The sequence below is a fragment of the Nelusetta ayraudi genome, unplaced genomic scaffold, assembly GCF_046127955.1.
Source record: "Nelusetta ayraudi isolate G7.1 ecotype Tasmania unplaced genomic scaffold, CSIRO-AGI_Nayr_v1 ptg000019l, whole genome shotgun sequence".
In the NCBI taxonomy this organism is placed as follows: Eukaryota; Metazoa; Chordata; class Actinopteri; order Tetraodontiformes; family Monacanthidae; genus Nelusetta; species Nelusetta ayraudi.
In genome coordinates this window covers 3,332,808-3,345,822 of record NW_027466069.1, presented here as the reverse complement: position 1 = coordinate 3,345,822, position 13,015 = coordinate 3,332,808, and the positions used below count along the sequence as shown (strand labels likewise).

General features: G+C 47.1%; 1 protein-coding gene across 2 annotated transcripts in view; it reads left to right on the top strand.

Moving 5' to 3' along the window:
* Positions 1-13,015, top strand: part of dip2ba (disco-interacting protein 2 homolog Ba) — a 41,152-nt gene that overhangs the window by 21,227 nt on the left and 6,910 nt on the right. For both annotated transcript variants that reach the window (XM_076026384.1, XM_076026383.1), the window contains exons 4-27: positions 491-616; positions 1,464-1,694; positions 1,784-1,912; positions 2,729-2,848; positions 3,489-3,686; positions 3,944-4,035; positions 4,118-4,228; positions 5,157-5,280; positions 5,614-5,723; positions 5,820-5,922; positions 6,011-6,075; positions 6,181-6,274; positions 6,409-6,528; positions 6,613-6,727; positions 7,533-7,672; positions 7,761-7,897; positions 7,995-8,075; positions 8,195-8,322; positions 9,038-9,152; positions 9,262-9,463; positions 9,565-9,677; positions 12,098-12,178; positions 12,317-12,440; positions 12,539-12,660. In XM_076026384.1, coding sequence (XP_075882499.1) covers positions 491-616; positions 1,464-1,694; positions 1,784-1,912; positions 2,729-2,848; positions 3,489-3,686; positions 3,944-4,035; positions 4,118-4,228; positions 5,157-5,280; positions 5,614-5,723; positions 5,820-5,922; positions 6,011-6,075; positions 6,181-6,274; positions 6,409-6,528; positions 6,613-6,727; positions 7,533-7,672; positions 7,761-7,897; positions 7,995-8,075; positions 8,195-8,322; positions 9,038-9,152; positions 9,262-9,463; positions 9,565-9,677; positions 12,098-12,178; positions 12,317-12,440; positions 12,539-12,660 — 2,981 coding nt within the window. The remainder of the gene's footprint in view (positions 1-490; positions 617-1,463; positions 1,695-1,783; positions 1,913-2,728; positions 2,849-3,488; positions 3,687-3,943; positions 4,036-4,117; positions 4,229-5,156; positions 5,281-5,613; positions 5,724-5,819; positions 5,923-6,010; positions 6,076-6,180; positions 6,275-6,408; positions 6,529-6,612; positions 6,728-7,532; positions 7,673-7,760; positions 7,898-7,994; positions 8,076-8,194; positions 8,323-9,037; positions 9,153-9,261; positions 9,464-9,564; positions 9,678-12,097; positions 12,179-12,316; positions 12,441-12,538; positions 12,661-13,015) is intronic.

The window sequence follows — 13,015 nt, the reverse complement described above, 5'->3', positions numbered from 1 at the left end:
CATTTGTGATGCACTGTATTGCAGAAATCAGTCTCTAGTCCCGAAATGCAGTTTATTTTAGTGCAGTGGGTCGCCATCATTGACCCACATGATGCACGTGCACGGTTCCATCCAGCTCAGAACTGGATGTTTGAAGCAAATGACGTCTTCGGTTGCAAAACATTTACTTTCTTATTTTCTCTCAAGAACAAAAAAAACAACAAAAGACATTTTTGAAATAAAATCATGACATTTTTGTTTGTGTGCCACTGATGCAGCCAGACCTTTTGAAACACAAAGAAAATCTATGGCAAACATTTAATGAAAGTTCAATTCAGTTTTATTACTATAAAGCATACACACAGTTGCAACATGGATACAAGAAATGAAGTCATGCACCAGTGCGATTTTGATCCGGGTCCCTCCCTTCTAAATTCTGTAAATATCTCTCTGTCTCCACGCTTCTCCTCCCCTGTGTGACTCACCCTGCTCATTCTCACTGGACGTGCAGACATTCACACCGAGGCGGTGCAGGCGGCGCTGGCCAAACACAAAGAGGAGAAGATGGCTCTGCCCATGCCCACGAAGAGACGCTCTGCCTTCGTCCAGTCTCCGCTGGATGCCTGCACGCCTCCAGGTAAACTCGCCTGCCCGGGCTCCATGTGAGTTCGGTCATAAGTAAATAAATACCTGGCTGTGTGAGGAAGTGAAGTCTTTCTTGCACCTGGTATCCACCAGGAACTGATGTTCCAACGGACCCTGAACTGTGTCTGCTGGGGAATATAACGGATATTTGGGGATCTCTAAACCACGCACAGCTCAAATTGGTTGAAGTTGCTCTGTGTGTAGCCAGGAAGGGAATTTTCAGACGTCATGACAATCTGATTCCCCTCTTCTTATTGACAGGTGATCTTTCGAGATGAATAGCTGCACCCCCCTGGACAAAAAATATAGAAATCACATTTTCTATGAAAACAATTATAAACAGTTTATACTGGCACATGGCTAGCTGCGTCTCCATTACAGTTTTTTGTGAAATAAAAGCTTTTTGTTGTTGTTGTAATGAAGCATCTTCTGATGCATAGCTGGGGCACATCATCAGTGATGGTGTGCCCCAGCATGGTGTGTAACATTGAATGGTGCGAAACGCGCAAAGCCGTAATTCTAGAGAATGACCTTTTCGTTTCCCTTGAAGTGAAGTGAAGTGACCAGTTTTTTATTGTGATATTTAGGTTTTGCATAATTCTAGGGGTATTGGAAACGCAGCGATTTACACCTTTTTACGCTGACCTTTTATTTTATATTATTTACTTTATCTTAGGGGCAGGTTTCTTTTCTTATACGTTACTGAGGTTTCTCCATCACACTTTACCTCTTGTTGTGATTATATATGTGTCTCTATGTGTATTTTTTGTTTACATTGCACGCACTAAACTGAAAATAAAAACAGCTGCACACCCCCCCACCCCCCTACCCCCCCTCAGACACGTCTTCTGCATCAGAGGACGAGGGCTCGCTGCGCAGGAAGGCAGCCCTCAGCGCCGTGCTGGCCCAGAACCTGCAGAGCCCCGACTACTGGATCAACCGCTCCGTCCAAAGCTCGTCCACGTCCTCGTCCGCCTCCTCCACCCTCTCCCATGGAGAGCCCAAGACCCAGCCGCAGCTCCAGCCCGGCGCCTCCCTGCTGGCCGACGTTCTGGCCCACACGCGCATCGGTACCGTGGACGGATGACTAGCTGGACGGCGGCAGTGGCTGCTCGTGTGTCTGCGCGTCTACATCTCTCTCTCTGTGTCTCCTCTCCAGAAAACAGCGTCCCTCCGGACGTGACCTCCACCACCCCCCAGGACAGAGGCTCCAGGGTGGACCTGCCGCCGGCCGTCAGGGGCATGAGTCGGGGACAGAGCCGCTCCAGCATGCTGGACACCGCTGACGGTACACTCACACGAGTCCCTTCGAGTACCCTCAGAAACAAGCCCCGTTGTGTAGACGTATTAATCAGTGTCATCATCTGATTTTATTTATTTATTTATTTTTGCTAAATGTGTGCCAAGTAATTCCAGTCATTTTCATTTTTTTTTTTTTGATTTTTCCGTCAACTGCGGCCGCTGTTTCCAGTCATTTCTAATCTCAGCGGCTGAGTGACATCTTCTGTTTCGCACACAGCTGATTGGAGCGCCTCCCGATCAATACACAATCAGCCCACGCTCGTCTCCAAATCATCCTCATTACACAGTGCCGTGAATGCTGCTAACCACCAATATTTTGTGTTTTTTTTCTCTTTTGGGTCCATTAATCCTGTCCCCTGTCTTGCCTTACATTTAAATAAAAAGGAAAAAGAAAAGGTAATCAGAATCAACCGAAGGGGGGAGCGGGGGAGGGGGGGGGTTGCCGAGGCCCGGATCAGCTTGCTTTCCAACCTGATGTCTGTCTCTCTCTGTCTCCGTGTTGGTCCCGTGACATGAGATTAGACGTAGAGCGCCACCTCTTGGTCTTGCAGATCGTCCGCTGTGTCTCCTCCGAGTCCCAGTTTTCCCACTTCAGTCTTTTCCTGCTGCCGATTCTGACCCTGGTTCTTGTGTGCTCGTGCCTGCGCGAGGGTGTATGCGATGATTAGAGCTGTTTTTTTTTGTGTTAGAATAGAAAGTGCATGTGTGGGTGAGTGTGCACCTCCGACTCCTCGCCAGGCACGTGTCAGTGACAGTGCGCTTGTGTGCGTGCTTGCGTGTGTGTGTGTGTGCCTTTGTCCAGGCGTGCCTGTCAACAGCAGAGTGTCCACCAAGATCCAGCAGCTGCTCAACACGCTGAAGCGGCCCAAGAGGCCGCCACTCAGCGAGTTCTTTGTCGACGACTCGGAGGAGATTGTCGAGGGTGAGACGGCAGCATTGTGCGAATGGATGATGTCACTTGTTTGTTTGACCCTCCCACGTTATTTCTCCAAAGTATCTTCATTTTTTTTTTAGTTTGATTTGTTTTTTTGCTTTTATTTTTCACTTCATTGAGATTGTGGAATTTTTTTTTTTTTAATGACTCTGAACAGAAAAGATAACAGGAACAGAAAAGATGATTTTCTGAATTGTCGCATTTTTAGCAAGTGACAAAAATAGAATTTAAAATCATTGACTCAAGTGCAAGGACAGATTAAATGATTAATTAAAGGTCAGTTGGGTTGGAGTAGTAGTAAGAGAGGATGTTTTTAAAAAAATAAAAAAAATAAAAAGTAAAACATCTGAAGGGACAATTTGACATTTCTTTGAGCTTCCTGAACATCTTGCTGAGTAAAAGCCATGAGTCTTAACCATCAGACTGTAACTGTGACTTATTTGGTGTTAATTAGCTAAACACAAACTTGTTATTCAAAGTCATTTCCTCTCAAAGGTAGTTCTCTGCTCCAGAGATCAGTCAAGGGAATTTTGCGTGATATCAGACCTTTCAATTTTTCATTATTTTGACACACGAGTTTTGCTTCTTGGATTGAATCATTTTCTGTCTTTCTCGCTCTTCTTTCTAGTGCCCCAGCCAGACCCCAACACCCCCAAACCGGAGGGCCGTCAGATCATCCCAGTGAAGGGCGAGCCCCTGGGAGTGGTCAGCAACTGGCCCCCCGCCCTGCAGGCCGCCCTGGCCCGCTGGGGGGCCACGCAGGCCAAGAGCCCGGCTCTCACCGTGCTGGACATCACCGGCAAACCCCTCTACACGCTCACATACGGTGGGTCCCAGCCGGACAAACCTCGGCGAGCTCGTGGTTTGCTGTTCTCCTCGTGGACAGAGACGAGATCTGTTGCATGTGAGGCGGCGCGACTGAAATAAATCACGCCCCCCGTTTCCGGCTGTGTGGAGCTGCAGTGGGTTGCAGGGTTCACGTGTCCTCAATCAGTTACACAACAGCGGCGCTCGTGAGAACAAACTGGACATTAAGATAAATAAAAAACTAAACAAGTGGTTATTCGCGTTTCTTCGCCACAGGAAAACTTTGGAGTCGCAGTCTGAAGCTGGCCTACACGCTGCTGAACAAACTGGGCACCAAGACGGAACCTGTGCTCCAACCTGGAGATCGGGTGAGACTCTTGTCGCCCGCATGCACCGTTCACCTGTACGACAGAGTAGGAATGTGATTTTGCTAATTGATTCATTTTTTAGGTGGCGCTGGTGTACCCGAACAGTGACCCTGGCATGTTCTGGGTGGCGTTTTATGGCTGCCTACTGGCTGAGGTCATCCCAGTGCCTATTGAAGTTCCACTGTCACGACAGGTGATGATTTTGCAAAATAAAATGTATTGCTTGTATGTGTCCAGGCACTGTATGTATAAATGTCTCCACTAGGGATGCAAATTCTCGATTAATTCGTTAATAGTTAGTTGTTCGACCTTATCGATTGATTAATGATTAATTAATAAGTGCCAATTTTTCCTGAGAACCTAAATTTCACAATGAAAAAAATGTGTAAGGAACATATTACTTAACCTTTAAATAATGTTGAGGGTCCAATTTGACCCATTTTTACATTAGAGAACAGTAAAAACACCCTAAACATTTACCCCCTGACTTTAAGTTGACTGCTCATGGGTCACATTTCACAAGTTTTTTAAAAGTAACTTGTTCTTGGTGTATAATGACCATCATTGTATCTACAGGTGAATTGCTCTTTCCTCCCACTACACTGGTATAATGAGATTAACTACCTGTGTAAAAAAGATGTTCAATTAATTGCGACTAATTTAATTTAATTGATTAAATTCTTAATCGACAATTAATCGATAAACGATTAATTGTTAACATCTCTAGTCTCTTCACAATGGCACTCTTTTTTTTGAACATTGCATAAACATTTTATTACCATTGTTGCTGTAAATGGTCTATAGTGTTTGTTTGGTGTGCTGTTATTTTTGCAAATAAATCGAGCGCTGCTAAACTGTTTTTTATCTTCCCTGCAGCTGTGGCAATAAAAGCCTAAGCAGCCAGATTTCTAATAGAGTTATTAAAGCTAATGTCTTGCACACACAAAAATAGTTTCAAATAGCTTTCGTCCGCCAATAGCACGTGTCTCCAAACATGAAACTGCGCTAATCGTCTTCAGTCACTGTCCGTCCTGAACAGCTAATTGGCCAAGTCCTCATGACGGTTGATGAACTGTCGTCTCCCGATGGGTCTCCTCCTGACTCTTGTTGTCTCTCTGCAGGACGCTGGCAGCCAGCAGATTGGCTTCCTATTGGGCAGCTGCGGCGTGAGCCTGGCGCTGACCAGCGAGGTGTGTCTCAAAGGACTGCCCAAGACCCAGAACGGAGAGATCATCCAGTTCAAAGGTCAGTGAGCCGCTTGCTCAGCAGCGCTCCTCCCCGGCTGCGGCCTCTCTGGGAGTTATTAGGGTAAAAACTCGTTAAAAACGATTCAGCGTGGTGCTCGGTGGATAATTTAAGGCTCCGCTGCCTGAGGAAGTGGCTCTGTGGTCACTCTGCTTATAAAGGCTTGACCTTTGACCTTGAAAAAAGCTGAAAGTCACCGCTCCACCCTCTGAGTTCAGCACATCCATAAATTAGGCAGTCGGGTGCATGAATCATGTGCAATGTTTTCTTTTGCTTCGTGACATTTAAATGTTTTTTTTTTTCTCTCTCTCTCTGTTGTGTTTTTATTTCCAGGATGGCCAAGGATGAAATGGGTCGTGACTGACACCAAGTACTTAACAAAACCATCTAAAGACTGGCAGCCTCACATTCCGACCGCCAACACAGACGCCGCCTACATAGAGGTGCGCTTGACGGCAGCACTCCAGCTTTGGGCTTTTGCTTTTTTTTTCCTCCTTTGCTTTGTTTGACTTGTTTTTTGAATGTCTCTCTTGCCGCAGTACAAAGCCAGTAAGGAAGGGACGGTAATGGGCGTGGCAGTGTCCAAGATCTCCATGTTGACCCACTGTCAGGCCCTGACGCAGGCCTGCAACTACTGTGAAGGTCCGAACCCTGTGCTGCAAATCCTTCACACCTCTTCTGTTTTGTCATGTCTGATGCATTTGTTTTTTTTTTGTCTTGCCTCTTTCAGGAGAGACACTAGTCAATGTTCTGGACTGCAAGAAGGACATGGGCCTGTGGCACGGCGTCCTCGCCGTAAGATCAAATATACACTCAAATATACTACAGTGTACTTCAACCTGTGTGTTTGTGTGTCTCCTTGTGGAATGTTAAAGATATATTGTGTTTTTTTTCTTTCAGAGTGTCATGAACAGGATCCACACCATCACAGTCCCGTATGCTGTCATGAAAGCGTGTCCCATGTCCTGGGTGCAGAGGGTCCACATTCACAAAGGTTCGGCCACTGTTCCTGATGTTTCACATCTGCTTTAGCCCCCTTTTCATTGCCCCGTTAATTATATTGCAAATGAGCAGGTAGAAACAGGTAGAAAATGGTATTAAAGCCCAGTGTGTCCTGTCGGCCAATAGCACGAGTGGCCTTGGTCAAGTGCCGTGACCTCCACTGGGCCATGATGGCCCACAAGGAACAGAAGGACACCAACCTGTCCTCCATACGCATGCTGATTGTTGCCGACGGAGCGAACCCATGTGAGTTGACATTTTGATGATATTTTATTCCCCCAATTTCTGGCCTCTTTTTGCTGACACGCTGCTTTTGCTGTCTGCCTGCAGGGTCGGTGTCGTCTTGCGACGCCTTCCTCAACGTTTTCCAGCCACACGGCCTGAAGCCGGAAGTCATCTGCCCGTGTGCCACCTCCCCTGAGGCCCTGACCGTGGCAATCCGCAGGTGCGACTGCTTCCCACTGACACTAGCTGCGTTTTATATTAGAATTCTTTGCACAATAAAAGCGCTATTTCTGAAAATGCAATGGCGATTTGCAGGTGTTTCCATTGAATGGTGTGAAGAGCATAAGCAGTAATTCTCCTAAGATCTCGTCCTGCGAGATTTGAGAATTACTTTTGCTTGTTTGTTGTCAAGAATGGTTGTTATATTTTTCTCTTTGATTACTTGTACAAAATAGTACGTCTCCTGCTCCGTCCAAACTTAATGCACCATTTTCACTTGAAGTGAACTGGTCAAGTGACCACTGACGCGTAAATGCGAAAAATATGTTTCCATGACACTTTTGCAATGTACCTCTATACTGATATGTCTGAAAAACCACCTCATGAGAGCGTCAAAACTTTTTAGCGATATTTGGCCAGTTTTTTTATTGCGATATTTATGTTTTGCGCAATTCTAGTGGTAGAGGAAACGCAGCTGCTGTGAGGGAGTGCAACTCGTTGTAAACTGACTGTCGCCCTTCGTATGACTGTAATTGTTCAGTTTAAATTTAGTTTTTAACTGAAGCATACAGCTGTTCAACAGTTCAGTAAACTGTAAAAGAGGAAGTTTGAGGCCAATTAATGTATCAGGCAGAAAAAAAAAAAAACACAAAGGGAACATTTGTTTTCGACACCAGCGTGACTCTTGTCTTGGTCCTGGGACACTGAAACCTGTTTGACACGTCAGTGAACTTCTACCTTTTCCTTTTTGTTTTTTCTCACTTCCTGTCAAGTTCTGCTCACTTCCCCTTTTGTTATCTCTGCAGGCCGGGGGTACGAGGAGCGCCGCTTCCTGCCAGGGCCATACTGTCCATGGGTGGGCTGAGTCACGGGGTGATCAGGGTCAACACGGAGGACAAGAACTCTGCTCTCACCGTCCAGGACGTTGGCCACATCATGCCAGGAGGTTTGACTCGAGACGCACCTGAGAAACGCTGCTGCCGCCACGTTCAGCCCATCTAACGGTGTTGTGTTTCTTTGTTTGTGTGGTCCAGCGCTGATGTGCATCGTGAAACCAGATGGCTCCCCTCAGCTGTGCAAGACGGACGAGATCGGAGAGATCGTCATCAACTCCCGGGCGGGAGGAACCATGTACTACGGCCTGCCCGGTGTCACCAAGAACACGTTTGAGGTGTGTAAAAGTGTGAAATTCCACTTCCTGGCGCTTCGCATCTGTTCTGCTTCTGGGTAGCGGTTTCATTTTTTCTTTCTTTTCTTTTAATTCAAAGGTGATTCCAGTCAACCAGGCCGGAACGCCCATCGGAGAAATCGCCTTCACTCGGACAGGGCTGCTGGGATTTGTTGGTCCGGTGAGAATCACCAGTCGGATGGTTACCCTCCTGAAATCTGATGGCACAGAGAAGAGGTTTCTGCCTTCAGAGTCCCTCCCAGCCAACTGAATGGAACCCTCTCTGTCCACCCTCCACAGGGCAGTCTGGTGTTTGTTGTGGGGAAGATCGAGGGGCTGCTGATGGTGAGCAAGCGGCGGCACAACGCTGACGACCTGGTGGCCACCGCGCTCGCCGTGGAGCCCGTGAAAACTGTTTACAGGGGGAGGTGAGAAAGTGACCGAGGCGTGAGCGATAAACGGCTCATATTTTGATGGTTGGGGAAAAAAGGGTCTCATCGTCACGGAACACCTTTAAAACTTTAGGCTTCAATTCATCCATCCATCCGTTTTCTATAAATATAATATACACAGACACAGGGAGAGTCAGGGAGAACATGAAAACTCCACACAAAAAGGTCCCAGGCCCGCAATCGAACCCACAACCTTCTTGCTGTCCCCACTCAGTTAAATTCAATTCAATTCAATTCAGTACAGTTCAATTCATTACAGTTCAATTCAATTCAATTCATTTCAGCACAGTTCAAACAGTGTTATTATTCCCACAGCGGGCAATTAATTTTGAACAGCAGGCTTTTGTGGTAGACATAGTATACAATGAATAATTCATATAAGGCAACAGACATATACACACACACACACACACACACACACACACACACACACACACACACACACACACACACACACTTTATTTTCACATCATATCGTGAAATAAATGAGAATATGAACCTATGACCATGAACATGCACTTACATCCTTCAAGTTATTAAAAAAATAGAAGAAAAAGGAAAAACTCCCTATTGAAAAGTTTAAAGAGTTAAGAGTTAAAAGTCTAATTGCAGAATGAATGTTTGGTGAAGGTGCCTCCGTGTGTGCGTGTGTGTGTCAGAGGCATCACACTCTTGCTCTCGCTCCCTCCAGGATCGCCGTGTTCTCCGTGACGGTGTTCTATGACGAGAGGATCGTCATCGTGGCCGAGCAGCGGCCCGACGCCAGCGAGGAGGACAGCTTCCAGTGGATGAGCAGAGTCCTGCAGGTCAGATTCCTCTCCAGCTCGCCTCGGGGAAATATTTCTTTCACTGGCCGGTTCTGAAGCGCTAAAAAAACCAAAAAAAACCAAAAAACACAACTGTTTCCCCGCTCAGGCCATCGACAGCATCCACCAGGTGGGGCTGTACTGCCTCGCCCTCGTGCCGGCCAACACGCTTCCCAAGACGCCGCTGGGAGGAATCCACATCTGTGACACCAAGCAGAGCTTCCTGGAAGGAAACCTGCACCCCTGCAACATCCTCATGTGCCCCCACACCTGCGTGACCAACATGCCAAAGCCCCGGCAGAAGCAGCCAGGTAGCCCCACCGCAGCGTCTCGAACAAAAGCGTTTCCTTGTCTGTCTGTCTGTCTGTCGGCGCCGCTGACGTCGTCACTGTCTGTCTTGCGATCCGTCCAGTGGACGTCGGCCCTGCCTCCATGCTGGTCGGCAACCTGGTGGCCGGGAAACGGATCGCCCAGGCGACGGGCCGAGAACTGGGAGTGGTGGAGGACCAGGACCTGATCCGAAAGGTACCGCCCACTGCACACATCCTCAAACGTAATGGTCACCTCTGGGTCGCGGACTCGTGGGCAGTTTCCCCTTTTTTTAATTATTATATATATATATTTTTTTTAATATATTGTTTAAAATACAGCATGTCCCAAAAAATTTACATCCTTTTAAAAGCATTTATCTTGAAAACTGATAAGTCTAGCTCAATGAAAGTGAACAGTTCAGGTGTTGGTTAGTTTAGGTGGGACCGATTTCATAAATGTTCAATATGTGCACCGCCTGTGACACGGCACACGTCAACTGGGTGTGCCGTGTCACAACTGGGTGACTGTGTGCGAGCCTATTCCAAGACGCAAAATGACTTCTCTTTGGGAGCGAACAGCATGGCTCAACCTGAAAACACAACAAAAATAAAACATTAAATATAAAATCTTGATCTGTTTCTATACATTCTGTGAAAATTTGAGGTTATTTAATTTGAGGAAAAATTGCCAAAATGATTGGCCCGCGAAATGATGTCAAATTTTTTGGGGCACCTTGTATATAGAGAAAATGTTTGGCATATATTTTGCAGGACGCACAATTCAATTCAGTCATTTCAGTCAGTTATGTACTAGACGTGATAGAATGAGGGATAGTGTTTTTATTTTTGTGGAATAAATTTGAGTGCTGTGGAATAAAGGTCACAATTTCATTGTAAGGAAAAAAAATGTGGGTTCTGAGACTCTGCCAGTTGAGAACCACTGCTTTAGTGTAAAAATCAAAAAGGTTCCTGATGTCTTATCCAGAATCTCCTGTTGTTGTTCTGCCTCTAATTTGCCCGAGCCGGGCTTTAGCTCTGTATGTGGCCCACCATGATGGTAAGGCGCTAGTCGGGGGGTGCCCCCCCACCCCCAAGCCGTCTTTGCTTCTGCTGTCTCTGTCAGTCGGATGTGCTTCTGCCGCTGTGGTTCTCCTCCTCGTGTTGACTGCCAGCAGCAGCAGCAGCAGCAGCAGCAGCAGCAGCAGCAGCTCTGGCCTGGAGCACACGGAGATCTGAGATCTGTCCAGGCCCGTTTCCTCGCTCGGCCAGCAGGGGTCCGCACACTGGAACTGACGCAGTTCGAGCTTCAGGCTCAGGTGTCTATCAGTTGGGATGCTCTGATCGGAGGGTATGCAGCGCTTGAATCAGCTGGTGGTCTGAAAAGGCCAATATGAAGTCAGAACCTGAAAGGAAAAACACGTTTTCCACTTGCAGTCGATGACACCTCAGTTGTGGGCTTTACTCTGTCATCAGCTCTAAACTCCAGGCTAGTCGTGTGGTCATCAGAACCCTTCAAGTTGTTCTTGGGTTTGGCTTTGCTGCCATTCGCTGAGATGGCTGAATGATGCTTCAGAGTGAAGACAGTGTAAAACTTCAAACTGCTCCTGCATTCGTCTGTTACTTCTGCTGGAGCCACATGTGGTCTGAGCTAAAACCTCAGTATTAGAAAACTGCATTTTGACGTACTTGCAATGTTACAACATTGACGCAAGTAAAATTAAAACCTAGTTGGTTTTAGACTAAATAAATAGTAGTAATAAGTAATTTTTAGACTAGTCATTTTAGGAAGGAGAAGTAAAGTATCTGTTGGCGTGCATCAATAGAACCTTCAGCTGATTGGTTCCCCAGAGTTCCAGATCAGAGCATCCCTTCCTGTCAGTACCTTGCACAGTAAACTGGACGAACCCCGTCGCCTCTTCAGCACCTCCAGCTGCTGAACTCCAGACTCCTGTTGTGTGCACCTCTGCTCGCCGCGCTCACTGCGATGCTCGCTCGGTGTGGCATGGCTTCCCGAGCGGCCGGTCAGAGCAGCTGGTTTGCATGACGCAATGACCCCCCCACCACGACCACCACCACCACCTCTCTGTCCACCCGAGCACGGCTGTGTGGCTGAAAGTGAGAGAGAGCGAGCGAGTGGACAGCGAGGTGACGTCTGTGCATTTGTGTGGTTGTCCAGGAAGCGTCGTAATGTTATTTTTCTCTCTCTGGTCCCCACATCACGTCTTCTTCTGTCCTCTTCTCCTCCAAAAGACCTCTGAGAAGCCAAAGGCTTCATTAAAAATTAATTGTCTTGACCTTTTTTTTGTCCTGACCTTATTTTTTTTAAAGGTTCATAGCTTGTTTGTATTTAGCCAATATTTTTTTTTTGGCTACTGCCAGGTGCAGACGATCCCAACATTACTCTGCCCTCTGCAAAGAAAAGAAACTCTCTCTACATTTAGCTCTTAATTTCAAACAAACTGCTCTTGAATCTGAATGTTGTCTCTGACAGGTGTGTCACTTAATTTCTGCTCATGTGTTAAAGTGATATAAATGTACGTTTGGGTCAAGTCCTTTCTATGTTTTTAATCTGTGACTGTTTTCACTGTCGGGAGACACAATTTGACGTCTGTGATCTGAAATTGTCCTCACCAGCACCAGTTTCTGTCGGAGGCTCTGCAGTGGCGAGCCCAAACAGACCCGGACCACGTCCTGTACGTGCTGCTCAACGCCAAGGTGGGCTGATCACACGTGGCCGCAACCACTCGACCGTCGTTTGTGAATCTGCATGAGAGAAAAACAAACCAAAATTCTGTGCCGCCTGCATTTCCCTCAAGCGTGCATTCAGCTGTAGTTTGTCTCTCCGTGCTGCAGGGTGTGCCGGTGTGCACGGCCACGTGCGCCCAGCTGCACAAGAGAGCGGAGAAGATCACGGCCACCCTGATGGAGAGAGGAGGCCTCAACACTGGAGACAATGTGGTGCTGCTTTATCCTCCAGGTGAACTCACCTCGCTGCCGCCGCTTCGCCTTTTCTTTCCCCTCGGTGACTTCATGGGTTTTGTGCTCACTTTGTTCGCTTCCCTCTGGCACGTGCAGGTGTTGATCTGATAGCTGCCTTCTACGGCTGCCTGTACGCCGGCGTCATCCCTGTGACCGTGCGGCCGCCCCACCCTCAGAATCTGGCGGCCACCCTTCCCACCGTCCGCATGATCATCGACGTGAGTCAGCACAACGTTTTATCGATCGATGGAGTGGTGCCACTATTAGAGAACTCTAGTTCCGTTAACGCTTGACTTCAATTTTAAATGTAGGTTGCAGCTACATTAAAATGGCGTTTAAAATTAGAACAAATAAAAAAACAAAAAAGTGTGCATCACTTTTTCTGTTCAGGCATCATTTTGAGAGTCTGTCGTCATGGTGAAAACACAGCTGTTTCTGTCGTCATCCAACATTCCGTAAAGCAGCTGCTGTTGACAGCTTACCTTGATTTCCCCAGAGGGGGGCTACTAAAAAATTAATCTGCTTTCAGGGATCAATAAAGTATATGATTTATCTGAGAGGACCAGCTAAGAG